This window comes from Aquarana catesbeiana, linkage group LG01 (genome assembly GCF_042186555.1).
Source record: "Aquarana catesbeiana isolate 2022-GZ linkage group LG01, ASM4218655v1, whole genome shotgun sequence".
NCBI classification, from domain to species: domain Eukaryota; kingdom Metazoa; phylum Chordata; class Amphibia; order Anura; family Ranidae; genus Aquarana; species Aquarana catesbeiana.
This window is the reverse complement of record NC_133324.1, coordinates 981,907,418-981,934,167: the sequence shown is the minus strand read 5'-3', so window position 1 is coordinate 981,934,167 and position 26,750 is coordinate 981,907,418. Positions and strand designations below refer to the sequence as shown.

The 26,750-nt window shown below is 45.9% G+C and overlaps 2 protein-coding genes across 2 annotated transcripts in view; both read right to left on the bottom strand.

Annotated features, from left to right (window-relative positions):
• Nucleotides 1-26,750, bottom strand: part of LOC141129063 (uncharacterized) — a 162,578-nt gene that overhangs the window by 72,483 nt on the left and 63,345 nt on the right. Inside the window, exon 5 of the mRNA XM_073616811.1 lies at nucleotides 9,468-9,659. Within this exon, the coding sequence (XP_073472912.1) occupies nucleotides 9,468-9,659 (192 nt within the window). The remainder of the gene's footprint in view (nucleotides 1-9,467; nucleotides 9,660-26,750) is intronic.
• Nucleotides 18,986-21,183, bottom strand: LOC141123772 (E3 ubiquitin/ISG15 ligase TRIM25-like). The gene has a single exon (XM_073612074.1). It carries the CDS (start codon nucleotides 21,181-21,183, stop codon nucleotides 19,591-19,593), a length of 1,593 nt encoding a protein of 530 aa, XP_073468175.1. The 3' UTR covers nucleotides 18,986-19,590.

Below are 26,750 nucleotides of genomic sequence, written 5' to 3'. Positions count from 1 at the left end.
AATTCGACTTATACTCGAGTATATACGGTACTTACATTTGCTGGATAAATATTTGGAAAACTGCGGTCCACATTTAGTCCATTATATTTTGTGTACAGAAGAATAACTTTAAGAAGAACACATTCATGTCTTACATAGTGTGGTCTAGTGCAGAGTTTCTCAACTCCAGTCCTCAAGGCGCCCCAACAGGTCATGTTTTCAGGATTTCCCTCAGAGGAAACGGCTGTGGTAATTACTAAGGCAGGGAAACTGATCAAATCACCTGTGAAAAATAATGGAAAGCCTGAAAACATGACCTGTTGGGGGGCCTCAAGGACTGGAGTTGAGGAACACGGCTCTAGTGTGTGGGACATTTCTCACAACCAGACCACACTATGAAAGACATGAATGGTTTACCTCTTCAAAACTACCCAGGAAAGTTAAATATTTGAATGATGAGTCTATCTGCAAAAACAATGGACTAAATGCAGGCCTCTGTATTTTTACATCTTTATCCAACAGTTTTGTGACCTCTCAACTCCGACTCTCCCCTCCTCCCACCCCATCGATCTTTCTCTGCCTTTTCTCACTATCCAAGCTTACTTACCATTGCTAGATATCTGATTTTATCTTCAGAGAGTCTTAACACCCTGATAAAACTTTGTGTATTAGTACTGCCTGAAGAAGGGTGTACACCCTGAAACTTGTCCTGATTTGGAGGTTATTGCAGAAATAAAAATAAAAAAAGGACGCGCATCGCTGACATTACTCAATTCCAATTAGATTGTAACCGGTGTGGTAAGATGAAGAGAAAACAGGGTGACCTTACATACCTTGTTAAGCTCGGTTTGTTTATTACAGTTAGTCCTCTGTCCTCCAAAAACTTTGCAATGTCTTCCAATATTTCTGGATTGAATTGTTCTTCTAATTGTCTGGAAGGGACCGCACAACATTTGGCTGATTTGAATAGTTTGTCTCGAGCCCCAGAAATGGCGGCTTTGATTTCCTCATCAGGGGCCTCATTCATACAAACCCTTCTAAGGTGTGTGCAAAGGAAAGTCTCCACTTTAATGGGACACATAAGAGGAGATCTTCTTACCCTGAAAAGTGGAAAGACACATAGAAAAGGAGAGAAGACGGTAAATTGGTAAATGGTTTAAAACCTTGCAAAATAAAAAAGCCAGCACTCCATCCTTTTCAGGCCATTAGTCCAAAATTCTGTTTCTAAAGAATAAAATTTAGAAATTTTAGAAATATGCCAACAACTAGGTGTGTAAATCTGGCCATTCTGCTCTTTATCAATTTAGCGATTAACTTGCAACAATTCAGTAGCAGCCATATATATAGCAATTAGCAGCGATTATAGCAGATAGCTGGTAGCAACAGTTGAGCGATTATCAGCAGTTCTGGCGTTCATCTGACAGCCGCATTCCAGCCGGTGTGGTGATTTGGCAGGTAACTTGCTGGAGCCTTTCAGTGATTGGCAACAATTCTAGCGATCTGATAGCAGTAAATCCACACTTTAGCGATTCAGCGACTGACTTGCAGCAAGGGTTTCATAATTAGCGACAATTATAGCAATCAACTAATAACAGCAGTTCAGCAATTATCTTGCAGCAACAATTCAATAGCTGACAGCATTCATATGGCTCCATCCTTATCATCCGGGTCTATTACCGATGATTAGAAGAGTCCATCAATGGTGACAAGTCTGCAGTTCTTCTCTCACCAACAGAGAACAGCGATTAGGAATCTTTTACCTTTAGCAGCAGTTCAGTCATAAATGGTTTTCCCACAGCAGCAGCTCCACCAGCTTAAGAGAACTTCTAGTATTTGACTGAAATCAGCAACACTTCAATAATATATGGAGAGCAAGTAGCTGAGATCTCACCAAAGGAAGAAAGTTTGTGAAGGTTTGAATGGTGGACCTGCTTTGACACGAGTCTATATGAGGTCTGTGTGGTGGGTCTCATTACTGTGGAGAAGTGTAATAAAGCAAAGCGGAGCAAGGAAGGAGATATTAATATCACCCACCGCAGCCCCCCCATTCCTCTCCCCTCTCTCCTTCAAAGTTCCTCTCGTCTCCCATGATCTCTAAGTCTCCAGAGGCTGAGGAAGAAGTTTTAGCCGTTCAGGAATTTCAGCCATCAAAGCCAATGGATCAAGCAGAGCAAGTAAGATGGCGAGGTCTGGTGAGGGATGGTGAGGGTTGGTGAGGGTCGGTGAGGGTCTGGTGAGGGTCGGTGAGGGTCTGGTGAGGGGATGGTGAGGGATGGTGAGGGATGGTGAGGGTCTGGTGAGGGTCGGTGAGGGTCTGGTGAGGGTCGGTGAGGGATGGTGAGGGTCTGGTGAGGGTCTGGTGAGGTCTGGTGAGGGTCTGGTGAGGGTCTGGTGAGGGATGGGGAGGGGATGGTGAGGGGATGGTGAGGGTCTGGTGAGGGGATGGTGAGGGGATGGTGAGGGGATGGTGAGGGATGGTGAGGGATGGTGAGGGTCGGTGAGGGATGGTGAGGGAAGGTGAGGGTCTGGTGAGGGTCTGGTGAGGGATGGTGAGGGATGGTGAGGGATGGTGAGGGATGGTGAGGGATGGTGAGGGTCTGGTGAGGGATGGTGAGGGTCTGGTGAGGGATGGTGAGGGTCGGTGAGGGTCGGTGAGGGATGGTGAGGGTCTGGTGAGGGTCTGGTGAGGGTCTGGTGAGGGTCTGGTGAGGGATGGTGAGGGTCTGGTGAGGGATGGTGAGGGTCTGGTGAGGGTCGGTAAGGGATGGTGAGGGATGGTGAGGGTCTGGTGAGGGTCTGGTGAGGGTCGGTGAGGGATGGTGAGGGTCTGGTGAGGGTCTGGTGAGGGTCTGGTGAGGGATGGTGAGGGTCTGGTGAGGGTCTGGTGAGGGTCTGGTGAGGGTCTGGTGAGGGATGGTGAGGGTCTGGTGAGGGATGGTGAGGGTCTGGTGAGGGATGGTGAGGGTCTGGTGAGGGTCGGTGAGGGTCTGGTGAGGGATGGTGAGGTCTGGTGAAGCCGGTGAGCAGACAGCAAACAGCTGATGAACAACGATGAGCTGATGTGCTGTCAGAGACCCGGCTGATAAGACAAGCAAACAGTCATGGTGGAGGGGTACCGGGGGGGAGACAATGATCGCTAATAATCATTTAGTAGCTTAGTCACTTCTGACATCGCTGCCAACATCCTCCTAAGCCAGGCGGGGTAAAGTTGTTTCGTCATCCCCTCGGAATGGAGCGGCATCAAAGCTCCTCTGAATGAAAGCCGCACATCGCAGAGCCGGCAAATGACCGTCCACTCAGCTCACCTCACATCCACACCTGAGCCTTTCATTGATAAAGAGCAGAATTTATGTCATCAGATGATAGTTATAGTTGCTGTTAATTAATGAACTGTTACTGCAAGTTAAAGAGGAAGTAAACCCTCTTGCAAAAAAAAAAAAAAAACTCTAACACACACCCTGCAAGATAAAAGCATAATGAGCTAGTATGCTATGCATACTAGCTCATTATGAATTACTTACCTGAGAATGAAGCCCCCGCAGCCATCCTCGCCTCCCCCTCAGGCCGCCAACATGTCGCCCGGGGCTTGCTTCCGGGTATCACGGCTCCGACGCTGTGATTGGCCGGAGTCATAATGACGTCACTCCCGCACATGCGCGCGGGAGCCGCCGCAAACAGCACAGTACAACTGAAGCATTGGCACGTACCTGCCATTGCTTCAGTTGGCTTAAGTGCGCATGTGCCACATGATGTTGGAAAATACAGGGATATCTCCTAAACTGTGCAGGTATATAGGAAATATCCAGTGCAGCTCCAGGCAAGTCTAATTATAGGTTTGTCTGTAGTTTAAAGTGGTTATAAAGGGTTTACAATGACTTTAATTGCTAAATCATTACAGTTATTGATTTGCTGCCAATAGACGATCAATACAATTACTGCAAAACTATCGAATTATTGTTAAGTCTCTGAATTGTTGCCGACTGATGAAACTGTTCCTGATTGCTACATATGGTTGCCAATTACTCTTTTATCTGCGAAATCTATCTGAAAAGATAAATAATTTCCTTTTTTTATAAAAGTATATTAATCAAAAAAGGAAAGGATAACAGATTATGAGTTGGCAAAGGAGGAGGGAACCGGAGGCCGAAATGGAGAAATCACTGAGAGACAATGAGGAGATGCAGGTAGAGGGTTTCAATAAAAAAAAGTTAAAACTCAGAAGGATCAGAAAAAGGGGTTTAAGGAAAAAAAATCCTACATGAGATATTAGGACCTTTTTACTTCAATGGAGAAATATATTCCATAGGAGAAGAAGGTGAAAATGCAGATTCATGTTCAAGTAAAATACTTTGTGGTAGCAACACAATGTAAAGTCAAGATTAATGGCAGGATCAACAAAAAAGGATTCAATTTATGGCAGGATCAAAAAAAGAGGGATTGAATTTATGGCAGGATCACCGGCAAACTTAATACACACGTTGTGGAGACGCGCTAAACTCCACCGATATTGGCAGGACATATTTATAACTATTAATGAGGAGCTTCAAATCAAACTGTCGGTAGATCCTGGAATTTGTATAATAAATATATTGGAGGAATTTAGTTTGATGAAAATACTGAAGATACAATAATGAGAAGAAGTTTCTTCCAGGCACATAAGATAATTGCAGAGAAATGGATCTCTTCTTATACACAGACAGTGGAAGAATGGAGATCACAAATAAAAGAAACTATAATAAAAGAGAAATTTACTCTTCTACATAGAAATGGCTGAGGGAAGTTTGAGGCTATTTGGAAAAACTGGGTGGAGGTCCTCGGCCTGGAAATGTGAGGTGCCATAAAATGGAGGGATATTAGTTGATGGGAGTCTCCCGAGGGGGGGGGGATATTAGTTGATGGGAGTCTCCTGAGGGGGGGAGGGGGGGAGGAGAGAAGAGGAGAGAAAAAGAGAGAAAGAGAGGGCTACCGGATCTGAGATGAGAGTTTTTTTTTTATTATTATTTGTGAGGCTATTTTATGTATTGTGTAGTTTTGCTGTATCTGAACAAGATGAATGTGAAATGTGTCTGTTGTGTTGTATTAATATAAAAAAAAAATTGTAAAAAAGATTACTGGATTTAAAGCTGGCCATACACTATACAATCTGATTGTTCAGTTAAAAAAAAAAAAAAAAAATGTCTTACTTAAGAACAAGCCTAAACCTGCCATTAGAATAGAAGATAACACCCCCCCCCCCACTATCACCACTTCCTCTAAAAATGTAAAGACCATTTTCATTACACACTTGCAATGTGGAAAAATAAATAAATATAAATTATATATTTTTTTTTAAGATTGGGGTGATCAGACTCAAGTGATAGGTGCGTTTCCAGGGAGTACGCCGGTCCAAACCTGTATTATAAGGATGTGGTAGCCCAATTTTATTTAAAAGAACAAAAAGAAAGGTTCACAAAGACATGAGTATCCCACGCAGGGGGTTCCACCATTACTGGATCTTACAGACTCCAAATGCTTCAGCCTCCTGGCTTAGGTTATTGCCGGCTGCTTCAGGCCTGTAGCCTAGGCCTTAGGTCTGCTCCTTAGAACAAAAGAGTTTCCTAGAGTGAAGTTCTCTCCTAACTTATTCCTGATCAGCGCCTTGCTGCTCTGTCACAAAGTACATCTGCCTCCTGCAGACATGCATGCTCTGACTTCACCCCATGCAGCCTCTGACTCCTGCAGAGGAATGAGAGTCCCCCTGACTCCAATGTACAGACTTCCTGTCTGTGGGGTCCTGAGCCATAGTCAGGTCACAACTAAATAGCCCAACACACAGCTGTCCAATCAGAGGGCCCGTCTCTCCAAAATCTGGTGTAAACCAGCAATCTTTCAGGTAGTATGGGGTCCCACTGCCACATATCCTCCCCCCTGGTTTCGAACCGGAGGGAGGAACATAAAGCCGTCACCATGGATAGGATACCTCTGTGTTAGCCATTAGCAGAGTAGGCCCATTTCTTTTTCCGGGTATGTTTCAACCAGCACTTCACCTTGGCACCTCTGTGCCAACTATCAGCAGCAGGAGTCCTAATCTGCCCAACTTTTTTTATAAAGGGGCTCTCCACCCACATCTTCTTCCGGGTGTGCTTACACCAGTACTTCTTCCTGAACCGTGGGCTCCCACTAATCTATCCCTTCTACCTTCTGGCCACGGGATCCTCCTCCCCCCCCTTCCACAGACCTACGCTCCAGGCAGGGGTGGATCCAGAGGGGGGGCAACAGGGCAATTGCCACCCCTAGAAATTTGTTGTGCGCCGGGCAGGCAGATGAGGGAGCGGGCGGCTCCCAGAGCGGATGAGGGAGCGGGCGGCTCCCCGAGCGGATGAGGGAGCGGGCGGCTCCCAGAGCGGATGGCTCCCCGAGCGGATGCGGGAGCGGGCGGCTCTGCGGAAAGACCGGGTGGCTTGAGCGGGTGAGAGCAGGCTAGGTGTGAGTGGGGGCGGCTGGCCAATCAGCGAGCCGGTGTGCAGGGGAGCAGAGAGATGACATCATCTCTCACTGCCCCGCATCCCTGCAGTAACTGTTCAGGCAGTGTGGGCAGCAGAGAGATTACATTATCTCTCTGCTGCCTGATCTGGGACAAGGAAGAAAGAGGCAAGCAAAACACCACCTTAGCAGCTATGTGACAATCCGCAAGGTGTGTCAGGTGACGTGGCAAGTGACAATCCTCAATGTGTGGCAAGTGACAATCTGCATCTGGTGGCAGGTGATGTGACAATGTGCAAGGTATGGCAGGTGACGTGGAAAGTGACAATCCACATCTGGTGGCAGGTGACGTGGCAGGTGACAATCTGCATCTGGTGGCAGGTGACGTGGCAAGTGACAATCTGCATCTGGTGGCAGGTGACGTGGCAAGTGACAATCTGCATCTGGTGGCAGGTGATGTGACAATGTGCAAGGTATGGCAGGTGACGTGGCAAGTGACAATCTGCATCTGGTGGCAGGTAACGTGGCAAGTGACAATCTGCATCTGGTGGCAGGTGATGTGACAATGTGCAAGGTATGGCAGGTGACGTGGCAAGTGACAATCCACATCTGGTGGCAGGTGACGTGGCAAGTGACAATCTGCATCTGGTGGCAGGTGACGTGGCAAGTGACAATCTGCATCTGGTGGCAGGTGACGTGGCAAGTGACAATCTGCATCTGGTGGCAGGTGACGTGGCAAGTGACAATCTGCATCTGGTGGCAGGTAACATGGCAAGTGACAATCTGCATCTGGTGGCAGGTAACGTGGCAAGTGACAATCCACAATGTGTGGCCAGTAAGGTGGCAAGTGACAATCTGCCACATGTGGCAGATGATGTGGCAAGTGACAATCCGCATCTGGTGGCAGGCAAGTGACAATCTGCAACATGTGGCAGGTGACGTGGCAAGTGATAATCCGCAATGTGTGCCAGGCGACGGTGGCAAGTGACACGCTCAGGGCTCCCACTGATTCTGCATTATGGTGAGTTGAACCATTAAATTTTATGTTACAATATATTAATAGAAATAACAACCATGGTGCTGGGATAATTGAAGCGCCAACACCAGCCATTTCCTCGATAAATTGCCCACAAAAAAAACGTATTTTCTGGCAGTGCCCCTCCCGAGACTAGACTCTGGATCCGTCCCTGGCTCCAGGGACTGTTGGGGACCCACTTCCATAAAACCTGTCAGAGATTGACCCCTCTCACTACCTGACACAACAACATCCGTTTCTCACGTTTACTAACCCCTGTGTGGTTACCCTTGGCAACTAAACTATCTGAGATCAACACCACATCCTTCAGTTTAACCTCAATAGCAATGTTCCACAAGGGGTTATTCAACTCAATATTATCATGGTCATTAGGACCTCTTGTTTGCTAGGACAGTGTCGATGGAGGGACCACCTACAGGCAAGAAGTTACTCCCTTTGGGAAATTCCCGTAATTTCACATCGCCCCCTGTTGTCCAACACTCCAATAGCGACTGTCCTACCAATGCACATTTTTCCACATCAATCTCTTTAACCATTTCTGTGTCCATTGGTACCTCAACCAATACCTCTGAGTTGTCTGACAGTGTTCTACAGTGCTTCTCATACACTTTGTTACAGTTACCAACACTGTTATTTCCTGTCAGAGTGTCTCCTGGTACCTCAAACTGCACCTCCCTGCGAGTGATGGATTGAATTCCCACTACTGCCACGTCTGTTCCGGGCCCTTCCTTTACATGAGGTCCAGCGGGTGAGACAGCACAAGTGCCATGTACCAACCACTGCTCAGCCGCACCTCGGACCGCACCAGCAGGAATGTACCTCATCACACCAGCAGGAATATACCTCATCACACCAGCAGGAATGTACCTCATCACACCAGCAGGAATGTACCTCATCACACCAGCAGGAATGTACCTCATCACACCAGCAGGAATGTACCTCATCACACCAGCAGGAATGTACCTCATCACACCAGCAGGAATGTACCTCATCACACCAGCAGGAATGTACCTCATCACACCAGCAGGAATGTACCTCATCACACCAGCAGGAATGTACCTCATCACACCAGCAGGAATGTACCTCATCACACCAGCAGGAATGTACCTCATCACACCAGCAGGAATGTACCTCATCACACCAGCAGGAATGTACCTCATCACACCAGCAGGAATGCACCTCATCACACCAGCAGGAATGCACCTCATCACACCAGCAGGAATGCACCTCATCACACCAGCAGGAATGCACCTCATCACACCAGCAGGAATGCACCTCATCACACCAGCAGGAATGTACCTCATCACACCAGCATACGGAGAGACTTCCACTATGTCTATCATTTCTGATTCCTCTAGCAGTTCCCCTGAACGCCTTCCACACACACAACTGTCACTGGAAGCACCCTCATTTCCCTTACTAATGATGTGGAGGGGCTCATTGGCCGAGACACTTAGAGACCTCCATCTCAGAGGCAACTGACAAAACTTGTGTCTCCCCATGAGCACTGCAAATCGCATGTGTCACCCTCATCCTCTCATTTTCAGCAACACTGAGCCCTTCCAAGTCCCTATCCATCATCCCACCATCCTGACACTCAACATTACTCATCTCTTTTGCTGTGGACATAACCTCTGCTATGTATGCTCCTTTCCCGATCCTTCCAACTGGAGAGGGTTAACTTCTACAAAAGCCAACACACCTGTGTCTACTGGCCCTGCTGGCTCTCTATTTGTCACAGCAGCAATAGTGTCCACCTTACTATTACCTTCAGAAATTTCTTTCCACCACCTTTATGGTGAGACTATCGCAGTCTATCCTGTCTGTGCTCCAGTCACCAGCACTCCGTAGTACGGCTCCCTCTGCCCATGGAGACACAGGTGGACAGAGTGGTTTAGTAGCAGGCATCCTGCACCAGTCACTGTCACCCACATCACATTGTGATCATTCATCCTCCATCATTTCAGCTGTTTTCCCCATTGTGTCCCACCTGATCAGTATCAGAGCTGTCCTGGACCCCCGCCGGCTCCAACACAGGGGGTCCTCGTGAGATTTCCAGGGACAACTCTGCGGCACCTCCTGTGGTTGCTATGGAAAAACCATCATCAACATTCTCAGAAATACATTCCTCATTATCATTCCTGACTCTCATAGGCTGTCCCAGCTCATTACCAGCTTGAGCCTGTGGGATATTTATTACATCACTTTTTACTTTATAAGACTCTCTCTCACCCGCCGGGGTGGCTACACAGTCATCCTGGGGGACCTCAAGCTCAGACACCATGAGCTCCTGGGAGGTCTCCAGGGACAACCCTGTTACACCTGTCATGGTTGCTAGGGGCAATGGCACATATCTCTCATTGGTCACCCCTGACATATATACTTCAGCACTCTGCTGAATCAGTCCTGTCCTTTGCACAGAACCGGTTTCCCTTTTAAACCCCAACATAGATAGAAATGGATCACCATTTTCAGAATTGTTAGTACATACCACATCATTAGGTTTAGCTTTAACCCTTGTCTCTCTGCTACAAAGAGCATTGCATGGAGACAAGTCCTTATCAGTCCTCAAGCTTGCTGCAGGTTCAGCTTTAAACTGGGCTTTGCTACTAGACGGGGTATTCATTTTCATCAAGTCTCTGAAAGCAGATTTTCTCACTGGACTCCCACTTCACAGGGAATACTCCCAGGACCCGTCTCTCTCTCTCTCTCTCTCTCTCTCACATTTGTAAGTCTTACCAATCCAGTTGTCAGGTGTGGAAAGCTTCCATTGAGGGCGTTGTCCCTTCTTTGCTGTGCTCTCTAATGCCCCCTCATGGACACGGGGCAACATTGCATCTTTCTTGGATCTTCCAACATTCCCTGCAGGCCAAACAGGTTTCCTGTTGCCAGGGGTAACAGCAGACCCACACACATTGTCACACCCCTTGCAGGATGCTGGATACGGTGCCCTCTTCTCTGGGCTGACCACTTCACACAAGCAGCCATAACTTGAAACCACTGGTTTCTTGTGCTCTCCATCACCCCCTGCAGGCTGAACAACATTTTCTCACATTTTCTGTCTGTTGTCATCAGGGTCATCAGGTGAACCTCTTCACTCAGAATTTGAGCCATAATAATAAAAATAATAATAATAATAAATTATTATTATACAGGATTTATATAGAGCCAACAGTTTCCACAGCGCTTTACAATATAAAAGAGAGACAATACAGTTATAATACAATAAAACACAAGAGGATTAAGAGGCTCAGAAGAGCTTACAATCTAATAGGGTGGGGCAGGTGGTACAAAAGGTTGTAACTGTGGGGAATGAGCTGTTGGAAGTGGTACATCTCCGCTGTAGCTCCTCCTTTCTGCAAATGGACTTTCTCCGGTTGCTATGGGAGACCACATTCTCCCCGCAGAACTTTTCCAGTGCTCCATAGACTGGATGTCTTCTAGATAATTATCGGAGTCATCTCACTCATAACCCATCAAGCGGTTCACCCCTTGGTACTCTTGTGTCAGAAAAGGTTGCACCAATTCAGCCTAGCGGTATCTGGGCCACCCTCGGTAGGAAGCAATCATCACAAATTCATCCAAAAAGTCTTCAACATGTTCAGAAGACAACATAGGCCGTATGAAGTCAGCTGGATGCATTTCTGCTTTGCTGCCACGGCAACCGCACCCATCTGCTGACTCTTTGCACTAAGTGACGGCTTGCTTTCCTTTTGTCTTTGCTCCAGTGCAGCCAAATGCATCTTGTACCAGTCTGGGGCTTGTTCTGTCGGTAACAACCCCTCCAGACACAGGGTTCTGTCTCTCATCACAGCAAACAATGGGGGGGATTTACCAAAGGCACATACACTTTGCACTACAAGTGCAAACTACAAGTGCAAAGCACACTTGGAACTGCACTTGGAAGTTCAGTCGCTGTAGATCTGAGGGGGACATGCAAGGAAAATAAAACAGCATTTTAGCTTGTACATGATTGGATGATAAAATCAGCAGAGCTTCCCCTCATCTCAGATCTACCCCTCAGATTTACAGTGACTGCACTTCCAAGTGCAATTTTAAGTGCACTTTGCACTTGTAGTGCAAAGTGGATTTGTCTTTTCGCAAATAACCCCCATTGCTTCCTTTTTGCATTTTGACCGCCCCATCTCTGCAGTCAGGCCCACAACCTATAACACAGTTCCTTATAAACACAGGAAAATTTGGCGTACTGTCTCTTTAAGACTTGCAAGCAGCAGACTTTCTCATGCAGACTCCACTGGTTCACATGAGCCGCTCCTCACAGCATTGCTGCAAAACACTTTCTTTCTACTCACCGGTTTTGGTATGTGAGGATCTGGAAGTCTTCCAACTCTGCCCAACATCCAAACTAGCACGGGGTCCACTGCCACATATATATATTATATATCTATATATATACAGTGGGGACGGAAAGTATTCATACCCCCTTACATTTTTCACTCTTTGTTATATTGCAGCCATTTGATAAAATCATTTAAATTCATTTTTTCCTCATTAATGTACACACAGCACCCCATATTATACACACAGCCCCCCATATTATACACACAGCCCCCCATATTGTACACACAGAACCCCATATTGTACACACAGCACCCCATATTGTACACACAGCCCCCCATATTGTACACACAGCACCCCATATTGTACACACAGCACCCCATATTGTACACACAGCCCCCCATATTGTACACACAGCCCCCCATATTGTACACACAGCACCCCATATTGTACACACAGCCCCCCATATTGTACACACAGCCCCCCCATATTGTACACACAGCACCTCATATTGTACACACAGCACCTGCTGTGTGCTGTGTGTACAATATGGGGTGTTGTGTGTACAATATGAGGTGTGTGTACAATATGGGGTGCTGTGTGTACAATATGGGGTGCTGTGTGTACAATATGAGGTGTGTGTACAATATGGGGTGCTGTGTGTACAATATGGGGTGCTGTGTGTACAATATGGGGGGCTGTGTGTACAATATGGGGTTCTGTGTGTACAATATGGGGTGCTGTGTGTACAATATGGGGTGCTGTGTGTACAATATGGGGGGCTGTGTGTACAATATGGGGTGCTGTGTATACAATATGGGGTGCTGTGTGTACAATATGAGTGCTGTGTGTACAATATGGAGGGCTGTGTGTACAATATGGGGGGCTGTGTGTACAATATGAGGGGCTGTGTGTACAATATGGGGTGCTGTGTGTACAATATGGGGTGCTGTGTGTACAATATGGGGTGCTGTATGTACATTAATGAGGAAAAAAATAAATGTAAATGATTTTAGCAAATGGCTGCAATATAACAAAGAGTGAAAAATTTAAGGCGGTCTGAATACTTTCCGTCCCCACTGTATATTTGAATTTATTAAAACCTCTTTTTTATCCTATTTATGTTTTTGCTTCCATGTGCCTCATATAAAGTTCTGCCTTTTGCTCTCCTTTTCTCTCCCAGGAGCTCGGCATACCAGAAGACACAAGAGGGAGGCGGCTGAACTGTAGCCAATCCCAGGATAACAAGTACATACCTAGAGAAAATGAAACTAGCTGATCACACGCTCTCATTTCTCACAAATCACATGATTGTTTTTTCAGGAACCCGAAACTGGAAGGTTTCCATATAGTTTAACCCTTTGGCTGCCAGGCCCTGCACTCCACTTTTTAAACTCGGCTGGCCGGACCATTTTGCCAATTTTTCTATCGATTTTTTATTTTTTCCCTTCCAGCTATCAGAGTTTGTGAAAGACCCCCCAAACCAGACATTTCCTGAAAGCACATGACCTGTAGAATAAAAAGAAGGAGCTCCTGTTTTTTTAGGCAATATTTGTGCAAACTATAAATGCACATATACCGCGCTGTCTAAAGAACAAGGAAAATAGCAGCCAGCACAGCAGTAGATCAAGTTACAAAAAGTGACAAAAAGGTAAAAAAGTGCAGCGCTAACAAGTGAAAGGTCATTAAACCAATACAAATAATAAAGGTAAACTGGTAATGTAAACTTAGTGAAAAAATGTCCAACAATTTGTAATTGAAACACAAAGGGGGTTATTTACTAAAGGAAAATCTACTTTGCACTGCAATTGTAATTGGAAGTAAAGTCGCTGTAGATCGGAGGGGGACATGCAAGGAAGATAAAAAACAGAATTTTAGCTTGCACATGATTGGATGATAAAATCAGCAGAGCTTCCCCTCATTTCAGACCCCTTAGATTTAGAGTGACTGCAATTCCAAGTGCACTTGCAGTGTAAAGTGGATTTGCCTTTCGTAAATAACCCCCAAAATGTCTTTAAAGAAAAAGAGAAACTTCAAAGTGAAATGTCCAAAAAGATCGGTGATAATCTTCAACTTCATATGTGATCATCAAATATGGTACTAACTTGATCGTTTGATAGTAGATCCACCACCAGAAACACCAAATGCTTACCGGAGGGATTGAACTCAAGTAGGTGTACACCTAGTGAGTCCATCACACTTTGTGGTATAATATACCCAGAGGACATCAGGTTCAGGATCCGGATATAACCTCCAGGTGGATATTGGATGTAAGTAGGTTCAGATGAATCGGGCATTCAGCCCCACCAATAAAAGAAGAAGGAAGGCATATAGTGTAATTCCGTTGAGAAAATTTAATGTATAAAAAAACAGAGGAAATACACTCACGTATATGTAGTAAAAAAGCGCTTGAATAAAAAGTGACAGTGGTCTCAGCATGACTGACCAACGCGTTTCGACTTATGAGTCTTCATCTGGGGTGCTGATCCACTGTGGTCACTGTGTTTTTATATATGCTAAGTACCCCCATAATGAATAGCAGCTCCGATTGATTGGTAATGCAATTCTAAGGTTACTTCCTGGTTCGGCCAAGATGGCGCCATAGCGTGCGTCCCAAGCCTCGTTCTGACATGCGTAAGCGGATATGACGTCACACTACACCATATCAGGTGTTGACAACCAAAAAAATAACGCCGCTGTCAGTGGGACAAAAACGTAACGCGGTCATCAATCCTGGTTACATTCAATCCTGGTTACATTCCGTTCCTCGCAGCCAGTTCCTGAGACTGCGTAGGAATTGTTCTGACGTAAACACTTATTTGGTTGAGGCGCCAACACTGAAAGAACGATTTATAGAGAAGGGATAAGATCCAGTACTGGTAACTTCAGAACTAAATAAAGGGGCAGGGATTGATAGGAGTTCTTTGTTGGTAAAGAAACCTCCTCGGGAACAAGATAATTCCTTTAAATGTTCCATGCTCACCACATTTTCACTCCAACATAGAGAAATGAAAACATCATCCGTCATCATTGGGATAGACTCAGAAATGATCGTGTACTGAGAACTGTACTTCCGGAACAACCGAAAGTCATTTTTAGAGGAGTGCCTTCATTGCGAGGAAAGATTGCCCCCAATACGATCAATCCTCCGACACGACCTTCATTCTTTCACTATCTAGTTGGATATTTTCCTTGCAGGAAATGTACAGTATGCCAATATAATTCTTGTGGGGGACGTAAAAGTCTTGAATACAAATCTAATGTCACCAATCGGGTATATCCCATCTAAACATTTTGTACCTGTGCCACCACACATGTCCTTTATATGATCACTTGCCCTTGCGGCAAACAATATGCGGGTCGTACGATCCGTGCGTTTTCCATCAGGGTAGGTGAGCATATCGCTAAAATGAAGAGTGGTGATGTCCAACATAATGTGCCCCGACATTATAGAGAACACCATAGTGTAGACCCCCAAGGGTTCCCAATTCCTTATCATTGACAAATATATCCACCCTTGGAGGGGAGGAGCCATGACACGCGGGATCTCACGTCTGGAGACTTATTGGATTCACCAATTACAGACTTATTCACCTTTTGGATTAAATATTGAAGGGGACATTAATGATTTTATCAGCCAGGCATGATGCTCTGCTATTCTGGATATTATTGGGTGCAATCGGTACATATGGAATCATTTGTGTATCCATGTGCTCTATGTATATTTCATATCAGTTTCTGTTCTATTTGTAGTGATTTAATGACCTTTCACTTGTTAGCGCTGCACTTTTTTACCTTTTTGTCAATATTTGCACAAATGTTTATCAAATTGCTATTTTTCCTTCGGGTCTGATATGGAAATTAAAGGGAACCCTGTGCCAAATAAAAAAAAAAATGGCGTAGGGGTCCCCCCAAAATCCATACCAGACCCTTATCTGAGCACACAACCTGGCAGGCCGCAGGAAAAGAGGGATGAGAGAGCGCCCCCCCTCCTGATCCGTACCAGGCCACATGCCCTCAACATGGGGAGGGTGCTTTGGGGTAGCCAGGCACGATATTTAAAGGAATATTTCATTTTTATTGTTTCACTTTAAGCATTAAAAAAATCACTGCTCCCGAAAAAACGGTAGTTTTTAAAAAACTTTTTTTTGCATTGATCCATGTCCCCTGGGGCAGGACCCGGGTCCCCAAACACTTTTTATGACAATAACTTGTATATAAGCCTTTAAAATGAACACTTTTGATTTTTCATGTTCTTGTCCCATAGACTTTAATGGTGTTCTGGCGGCTTTCGAATTTTCCCCGAACATCACATATTATTCTCTGTTCACAGAACATCCGAACAACCAAACCTCGGCCCGAACCGTTCACCCATCCCTACTGAAGAGCAATCCACACATGGATCGGACTTCAGAGGAAAGGGAGATTTAGACGTATGTCTATCCTTACTATGGTTTATTTTTTACAATTTAAATTTATTTATACAGTTACAATTTTTTTTTCCTCATTTTTAGAGGGGGCTTTGGAGAGACATCAGGGGTCTAAACAAACATTGAATGTCTCTTTCTTGACTATCTGTATTCCCTTTCTCTGCACTGTAGATGAATGGATAGGAGTCTGTATAGAGGCTCCATTTAATTCACAAACTGATGCATAGTAAACACAGTTTACTATGCTTCGGTGAAGAATGACTACAGAAGTGATCAGTAACAATTGCTGACTGTATTCATTCAAGAATAGAAGGGGGCTTGTAAACACATGATTATCATCCACCCCCCCCCCGCTCTGCATCCCGGCAGTGATCTCCTGCCCCAGTAGAGGTTGCAGCTGGCGGGAGGGGGAGCAAGGAAAGCCAGCCACCAGCTGCACAGAGGGGGCATCCGGCCATCAGTGAGGTGGGGGGCACTGAAGGGGGGTCAGAGCAGCGGGGGGGATTTATTTGGAGTAGATCCCCCTGTGGCTGCCCTGCAGCACCCAAATCCAACAGGAGGGCGGAGGAGGGAAGCTGGCAGCTGCAGGGTGGCCACATAGGGATTGGGGTTTACAAGGGGGGATCAGTGCTGGGGGGGATCAGTGCTGGGGGGGCATCAGTGCTGGACGGGATCAGTGCTGGGGAGGATCGGTGCTGGGGGGGATCAGTGCTGGGGGGATCAGTGCTGGGGGGATCAGTGCTGGGGGTGATCAGTGCTGGGGGTGATCAGTTCCGGGGGTGATCAGTTCCGGGGGTGATCAGTGCTGGGGGTGATCAGTGTTGGGGTGATCAGTGCTGGGGGTGACCAGTGCCGGGGGGATCAGTGCTGGGGGGGATCAGTGCTGGGGTGACCAGTGCTGGGGGGAAGGGCTGGGGTGATCAGTGTTGGGGGATCAGTGCTGGGGGTGACCAGTGCCGAGGGTGATCAGTGGCGGGGATGATCAGTGCCGGCGGTGACCAGTGCCGGGGGGATCAGTGCTGGGGGTGACCAGTGCCGGAGGGAATGGCTGGGGGGATCAGTGCTGGGGGTGATCAGTGTTGGGGGGATCAGTGCTGGGGGGGATCAGTGCTGGGGGGGATCAGTGCCGGGGGGAAGTGCTGGGGGGATCAGTGCCGGGGGGATCAGTGCTGGGGGGGATCAGTGCTGGGGGGATCAGTGCTCGGGGTGATCAGTGCTGGGGGTAATCAGTGCTGGGGGTAATCAGTGCTGGGGGTAATCAGTGCTGGGGGTGATCAGTGCCGGGTGATCAGTGCCGGGGTGATCAGTGCTGGGGGGATCAGTGCTGAAGGGATCAGTGCTGGGGGGGATCAGTGCTGGGGGGGATCAGTGCTGGGGGTGATCAGTGCTGGGGGGGATCAGTGCTGGGGGTGATCAGTGCTGGGGGTGATCAGTGCTGGGGGGGATCAGTGCTGGGGGGATCAGTACAGTGGGGGGGGGGAAGTGGCAGGAAAGGGGGCATTAGAGATGAGGTGGAGGGAACTTCAGATGTCAGTAAAGGTGGGTGAGGGGCAGAAGACACGGGGCAGAGATATCAGTTTCTTCATTTCAATGGGGAGGAGAGTTTTTTGTTTGTTTTATAACTGACCAAATATACACCAAAAATGCAGCAAACAGGATTTCTAACACCACAAGGGAAGTGCATTTAAATTCATGAAATCATACATGTATGAATGTGAGTATACATAAAAAAATATAAGTGAAAAAATACCAAAGTGGAAAAAAAAAAGTGAAAAAAGAAAAACTAAAGCAAGGTCCCATCAAGAAACAAGTCCATAGATTCTTATAAAACAGAGTCCATCTAGATGAGATTAATTGCAGAAAGGAAATTGTGACAAAGTTTAAATTTAAATTTAAAATTGTTTAAATTGGGTACGATTCTAATTTGGAAATTCGGATACATCGGAATAATGAAAATATGTCTGAATTTTATTTCGGAATGATCCGATCCGCACATGTCTAATTCCAGGGACAGGAGAGCTCCCAGCACTACACTCAGGATTATACTTCTACTGAAGACTTCCTGTCTGGAATCTAGTTACCCTTCACATCCAAGAGGGAGGTTCTCACCCAGATTTACTGTCCTCCATTACAGTTTATTACACATTTTGGAGTATCCTAAAACTTCCCCTCCCCCATCCCAGTTTTTTAAGCAAATAAACTACAAAAGGACATCCAAGGCCTGATCTATGACTTGATGGAGGAAATGCGTTGTGCCTGGCTGCTCTGGGCCTATCAGGGAATGGAACCTGGGACCAAGCAGCAGGACCAGTCTCGGGTCTGTGCTATACTAGTAATAGTCCAATCTGTCTGATTGTTATATCTATATCCAATCATTGATCAATATTCCCATATACAGAGCCCAGGATTTCCACTTCCTGAGACTGTATACCCCTCCCCCATCACCTGTCCACATTACCACACCCACACCACAATCCCCGCCCCCTCCACATCATAACCAATAGGAACAAGGCTAGCACTGGCTGTATTCATAGTGATAATCATCACAGCCAATCACAGTGAGGGGGAGGAGCAATCACAGATCCATGGATTGGTCATGTAAAGGAACCTGTGAGGACAGAAATGTTGGAATTCTCATTGTGGATATTAAAGTGTGTGTCTAGACAAATCCTATTGTTCTAGATTTGGATGGAGTGGGGGAGGATTAGAACCCCTGTCAGATTTTTACTGCTATCCGGAGCTCCATTAGAGAGATTTCTCCTCACTTCCTGTCCTGGTGACAACATTTTATCAGACAGGAAATGAAGGAAAATCTACAACAGGGACACAGACAGAAATAAAGATCTGACAGGGGTTCTAATCCTTCCCCTACTCTACTAAAGAAAAGGATTTTTATTTCTGTCTGTGTTGCTGTTGGAGAGTTCCCCTCACTTCCTGTCTGGGGAAATGTTGTCACAGGAACAGGAAGTGAGGGGAAATCTCTCTAACGGAGCCCCAGATAGCAGGAAAAAAATCTGACAGAGGTTCTAATCCTCCCCCACTCCATCCAAAGCTGAAAATACCCCTTTCTTCTATAGATAGACAGTGATGGTGGAGACCCCAGGGCCGTCATCCTGATCCTGGCTACACTATGTAGTGTGTCACTGACCCAGAACAAGCATGCAGCCAGTGAAGGCTGAACAATCTGACCTCCTGCATGCTTGTTCCTGGTCAGTGACACACTAGGTAGTGAAGTGAGGTTTAGGATGAAGATGACGGCCCCGGAACCTGCAGCTTTATAAATAAATCACTCATGTTTCCTGTCCTCTGCTTCCTCCTATTGGATGAGTATTCCACCAATCACCAATCAGATCATCCACCTTGTGATGTCTCCGGGCAGATCTCTCACTTCTCATTCCCCCCACATATCTTTATACAACCTCCCCCTCCCCCCCATACATATACCGCAGCATGGAGGGGCTCAGTGAAGGTGGTGGTGAAGGTGTGGAGATGTCGGATCGGGTCACACAGATCATAAAAGGAGATCCGCCCGGCCTCATAATCCAGATCTATCCTGACTCTCCCACTGGAGATACCGCCGGGTAATCGGATCTTATTACTGTCATGTATCACTGAGAGCTGATTACCCCCCAACCCCCACCCCTCCAAACTCCAGGACTTCTTATTATATCCAATATATGACTGACGTCCTCTCCTGTCTATACTGGGGTAACACATCCCGACTCTCCAGTCCTCTGCCCCCCAGATATCCACTTCCCAGTAATGTCTCCCTGAGGAGAACCTCTGACAGCTCATCACCTGATAATAATGAAACCTCTCTGGTGTTTCTGGGCGATTCTGATGTGATGATAAGGATGCAGTTTTCATGTCATTTGATATAAGTAGATGATTACCAGCTGTCCTCACATCCAGTAATATGTCTGTAACCCCCCTCCCTACATTTACCTGAGACATGATATCAGATAAACCTGTGTGTAATGTGTGTGAGATCCCCCCCACATCCAGATCCCCTCCATCATGGAGGAGTTTATCATGTCTCTCTCTGTCCTCATCATCTCCATCCTCAGTATCACACAAGTCACCTGTGTCTGATTCCTGTAGGACAGTCAGTGGATCCGTCATGTTACACAGCTCCTCAATGTCCCCCATCTTCCTGGACAGCTCCTCCTTCTTTATTTCCAGATCCTGGACCAGATCATTGATTATCCCGGAGATCCGCTCTGCCTGCCCGGAGATTTCCCTCAGGACTCTATTCTCCAGATCTTCCAGACGTCTCCTGAGGTCTCTGAACAGGGCAGTGACTCTCTCTGTTTCATCATCTGCTTCTCCTTGTACTTTCCTCCTGTGTTCCTGCAGACTCTGGACTCTTTTCTCCATCTCCTCTCTCTCTGTCATCTGTTTCTGCAGAACATTCCTCAGTTTCTTCTTCTTCATCTCAGAGGCCTCATCCAGAGTCTCCACCTGGTGTCCCCGATGTTCTCCATCCAGCCTGCAGGACACACAGATACAGGTGGAGTCCTCAGTGCAGTAATACTCCAGGATCTTCTTATGGACGGAGCATTTCCTGTTCTCCAGGGAAGTGGTGGGGTCACATAAGACATGTTCTGGTGACTTGCTGTGGACTCTCAGGTGATTGTCACACAGAGAAGCTTCACACATCAGACAGGATATCACAGCAGGTACAGGAGTGTGAATACAGTAAGTACAGAAGACCCCGGACTCCTCCCGATCTGGATGGGTGGACGGGAAATTCTCCACTATGTTCCGTAGTGTTATGTTCCTGTGCAGTGCAGGCCGATCCTGGAACTCTTGTCTACAGTCAGGACAGGAATAACCTCCAGCCCTATCCTGTGTATCCCACACACGACCAATACAGTCCCGGCAGAAGTTATGTCCACATTTCAGGGTTACAGGATCTGTATAAATGTTCAGACAGATGGAACATTCCAGCTCCTTCCTCAGATCAGTAGACGCCATCGCTGAGAGCAGAAGAGAGAAATGAAACTGAAAGTATCCGACACTCATTATAACCAGTTCTGTACATTCCTACACAGGGAGGGGCTGAGACTGAGACACGTAGTCATAGGAACTTTTATACAGAAGAACACAGAGAATACAGCATGTCACAAAAGTAAGTAAATGGATAAGTAAATTGCCGCGCCAATCCAAAAAAATCAAAGTAGCAGCCAACACTACAGAACGACTAGGACTGTGTAAAATATATAAACAAAAAAGTGTAGCGCTAAAGTGTATAATCGTGAGGATGGGAGGTTTTAGAGTGCCCCCTGGGAGACGTGTGCAGTGTATTGCTGTCTCCCAGGGGGCACACTGGATTATTTGTATCCTGAATACCTTCAGGACAATCTCCGGGTTCCCCATCTGAGGAGGATACCTTCCGGTGCACAACCTATCGTTACACTGTCATTCATCGTGAGACAGTACAAGCTCTTTAGACTCACCGCCCACGGCTTGTGAGTCCACCGAAGTCGGTAAGAGTATTCTACCTTTCACTTTTGATTCGGAGTCTCTTTACTGTGAAGATATCTGCCTTGGGTTTTATTTGTTTCAAACGGCATTATGCAACGTATGGACTAAATTACCAAGCCTCTATTATTCATTTGGGATTTGCACTTCCTCACTATTATTGTGGACATTGTTCATACTTCTCACTTATATTTTCCCTTTTCCTTTTTTTCACTACCAAAAATGTGGACTTTTGGGAATATGATTGGTTGAGTTATTTCACCTATTTTTATTTTTCATGTATATTTGCATTTTCCCTTAAAAGAAAAAGCATTGCACCTTTTCACTTAGGTGGTGATATTGTTTGTTTACATATTTATTTGGTTTTGGCTCGGATGGGGTTACATGCCACTCCCAATGTGGATTGACCTCTCCCCACTCTAAAACCTCCCATCCTCACGATTATACACTTTAGCGCTACACTTTTTTGTTTACACAAAAGTAAGTACACCCCCCACATTTATGTAAATCTTTTCTTCTATATTTTCATGTGACAACACTGAAGAAATGACACTTGTCTACAATGTAAAGTAGTGAGTGTACAGCTTGTATAACAGTGTAAATTTGCTGTCCCCTCAAAAAAACTCAACACACAGCCATTAATGTCTAAACCGCTGGCAACAAAAGTGAGTACACCCATAAGTGAAAATCTCCAAATTTGGCCCAATTAGCTATTTTCCCTCCCCGGTGTCATGTGACTCGTTAGTGTTACAAGGTCTTAGGTGTGAATGGGGAGTAGGTGTGTTAAATTTGGTGTTATCGCTCTCACTCTCTCATACTGGTCACTGGAAGTACAACATGGCACCTCATGGAAAGAACTATCTGAGGATCTGAAAAAAAGAATTGTTGCTCTACATAAAGATGGTCTAGGCTATAAGATGATTGCCAAGACCCTGAAACTGAGCTGCAGCACAGTGGCCAAGACCATACAGCGGTATAACAGGACAGGTTCCACTCAGAACAGGCCTCGCCATGGTCCACCAAAGAAGTTGAGGTCACGTGCTCAGCGTCATATCCAGAGGTTGTCTTTGGGAAATAGACGTATGAGTGCTGCCAGCATTGCTGCAGAGGTTGTAGGGGTGGGGGGTCAGCCTGTCAGTGCTCAGACCATACACAACACACTGCATCAAATTGGTCTGCATGGCTGTCGTCCCAGAAGGAAGACTCTTCTAAAGATGATGCACAAGAAAGCCCACAAACAGTTTGCTGAAGACAAGCAGACTAAGGACATGGATTACTGGAACCATGTCCTGTGGTCTGATGAGACCAAGATAAACTTATTTGGTTCAGATGGTGTCAAGCGTGTGTGGCGGCAACCAGGTGAGGAGGACAAAGACAAGTGTGTCTTGTCTACAGTCAAGCATGGTGGTGGGAGTGTCATGGTCTGGGGCTGCATGAGTGCTGCCGGCACTGGGGAGCTACAGATCATTGAGGGGACCATGAATGCCAACATGTACTGTGATATACTGAAGCAGAGCATGATCCCCTCCCTTCAGAGACTGGGCCACAGGGCAGTATTCCAACATTATAATGACCCCAAACACACCTCCAAGACCACCACTGCCTTGTTAAAGAAGCTGAGGGTAAAGGTGATGGACTGGCCAAGCATATCTCCAGACCTAAACCTTATTGATCATCTGTGGGACATCCTCAAACGGAAGGTGGAGGAGCGCAAGGTCTCTAACATCCACCAGCTCCATGATGTCGTCATGGAGGAGGGGAAGAGGACTCCAGTGACAACCTGTGAAGCTCTGGTGACCTCCATGCCCAAGAGGGTTAAGACAGTGTTGGAAAATAATGGTGGCCACACAAAATATTGACACTTTGGGCCCAATTTGGACATTTTCACTTAGGGGTGTACTGACTTTTGTTGCCAGCGGTTTAGACATTAATGGCTGTGTGTTGAGTTATTTTGAGAATGCAGCAAATTTACACTGTTATACAAGCTGTACACTCACTACTTTACATTGTAGACAAGTGTCATTTCTTCAGTGTTGTCACATGAAAAGATAGAAGAAAAGATTTACAAAAATGTGACTGAGGGGTGTACTTACTTTTGTGAGATACTGTATATATGGACACATATATTGTTTATATACTAGTATCAGTATTAATTAACTCTCTCCACTAGATGGCAGCATCTACAAAGCACATAAAAGGCTGTTCCCAGCCTGACAAAAGAGGGTGCACTGTTTACATCTCCCCAGTGCGCATGCTCCGAAATGCATTGCGAGCACGCCAGTGACGCCATCACACTCAGCGCTGCGGTCCAGCCCTCTTCATCAGACCTCAGCTGCACTCCAACCCTCAGTTAGGATCCCGCTTAAGCGCCACAGTATCCTGCTGGCCAGGACTTCCAAGAACACCATCTGGATATGGGAGGCTATGTTTAAGCTACTTAATTATGTTATAGATATCTTTCTCCTGAAGAAGCGGTGTTAACCGCGAAACCGGTCGAGATTAAAAGCTTTACATACACCCTTTACTCAACAATTTGTGGGATCCACTTGCTTAGTCAGGGTGGTATATCCCTTTTTGTTTTTATGATTGTATGTAAATATTTTGTTTGTAATTGTGTATTTTTTACTATTAAAAATTTGAATGTATATTAGTTTTAATCTGTTCCCATGTCTATTACTGCACTTGTTTACCTAGTACCGGAATAGTCCCATTCTTTTTCGTTTTTTGGGGGGGCTTAGACGGGAAGAGACAGCAGCAGCAACTGCCATCACATCTCTACCCCCTTATTTCCCTTTGACTTGGATATGGGAGGCGAGGGTCAAACACATAGCCTGGACGGACGTTAGCATGGTTCATTGGATCCATATGTACCTGATTACATAGGCGATTACATAGGCGCCTGTGTCTTCTCTCTCTTTTTCTGCATGTCTGGAGTCTTCTTCCACTTCCCCTGCAAGGCTGGCCCTGATACAGTGGACTGTTCTGTTCCTTTACACAGAGCTGATTGGCTCAAAGGACTTTTAGATGGACTTTTGTTTTATTTAAAAGCACCTAATAGGCTGCGCCACTACCCATGTGTGTGTTATTATATAAAGACAAAGCCTCTGAATGAGGCCGTGGTCTCAGAAGGGATACATGTCCCTTTACTTCTTATATCTTTCAGATTTGTCTACAAGAAAAGTTGATATACATTATACTCTATGGACATTTCATTCTTTAATTTCTTAGAAAACAATTATTATCCAATTCCTCTCCGTTTTGAAGATCCCCACTGACTATGGAGAGGATGTCGGGTGAGGATGTATTGGGTACGGTGAATGGTTCTGACTCCGGGTCACATCTTCCCATTATACTCTATGGACATTCCTTTCTATCATTTATCTGTCATTCCATAGAAAACAATAATAATCCCAAATAATCCCAATCTTATAATCCGCTCCTCTACTTGGGGAACACCTGTGGGAAAGGATAAAATGCTGAGCGTCTCAGATTTGCCTGTAAATGATTATTTTACATCCCATTATACTCTATGGGCATTCCCTTCTGTCCTTCATCCTCATCATTCCATAGAAAACAATAATAATCCCAAATAATCTCAATATTAAAGATCACCAGTGAATATGGAGAGGATGTCATGTAAGGATATATTTGGTAGGACTAAGGCCCCTTTCACACTCGTACGACCTGTATGGAAGTGGTTCTCAACCTCAGTCCTCAAGTACCCCCAACAGGACATCATGTTTTGGGAATTTCTCTTAGATAAAATATCTCTCCAAAATACCAAACCATTCACTCTGATTTAAAGCACCTGTGCAAGATAAAGGAAAACCTGCAAAGATGGCCTGTTGGGGGTACTTGAGGACAGGGTTGAGAAGCACTGATCTAGGTCATCTCCTGTCCTCAGGACCCCCTAACAGGCCAGATTTTAAGTATTACCTTGGGGGAGATGCAGACTAGAATACTGCAATCACTGAGCAGCAAATGATATCACCTGTGATGTGTTTCAGTTATCTTGCAGACCTGGCCTGTTGGTGGGTCCTGAGGACAGGAGATGAGAACCTCTGATGTAAGTCACATGACTTGAAGCAATGCCTGTGTAATGTTGGGTCTATGGACCTCCAGTCACATCAAAGTCTGACCAAAGTAGTGCAGGGACTAATCTGAAGTCACACAGATATGAGCGGTGCTCATTGGAGATCATGGGGTACCACTTGTCATGTGACTTTGCACTAGGGTTGTCACCTCATCCCTTTAAACCCGAACACATAATAATTACCCGGGTTCTGTGGCTGATTAAGGTGGTAATTAAACTCACTTGGTGCCTTATCTGCATTAAATTATCCTCAGAACTCGTGTAATTCATATGTGTTCGGGATTAAGGGATGAGATAAGAACCCAACCTACAGTCCCAAGTCACACAAGTGTGAAAGGGGTCTAATGGTTCTGTGACCAACTGAAATCTATTCTTCCATTATTCTCTATGGACGTTCCTTTCTGTCATTCCTTGTAGTATGTCCCCATATCCAATACATCCCGACATCCTCTCCATAGTCAGTGGGGATATTTAATATTGAGATGAAGTGGGATTATTATTGTTTTCTATGGAATCACAGAAGGGAACGCCCATAGAGAATATTGGGAAGTAAAATAGAAACTCATTTTCAGGCAAATCTGAGAATCTCAGCAGATTGTCCGCCGACGCCATCGGTCACAATGCCATACTATACCATGCTGACTCTCCGATTTGACTCTTCTAGTATTTTTTGTGTACGGAGGAGCCACAGACTCCGCCTCTTGCGGAACGCCCTGGGTTGTCTACCCGAGCCTCCATACCTCGAAAATGAGACATTTAAAATATGTGCAAATGACCGGGTGACCGCCAAGAGGCGTGTCACCCAGCACAGTTTCGCCGTTTTCCCGCGTTTAGGTTTTTTCTCCTTTGCGGCTTTACCACAAGGAACCTCGCCTGGTACCTTTACCTCAGGCACCGTAATCTGCCTTCTGGCGCCTGTGATAGCGGTCCCTATGCAGTCATCATCGTGAACTGAATACAGCGCATG

What these genes read in the sequence shown, in the direction of transcription:
- LOC141123772 (XM_073612074.1), bottom strand. Translation starts at nt 21,183, where the DNA reads ATGGCGTCTACTGATCTGAGGAAGGAGCTGGAATGTTCCATCTGTCTG.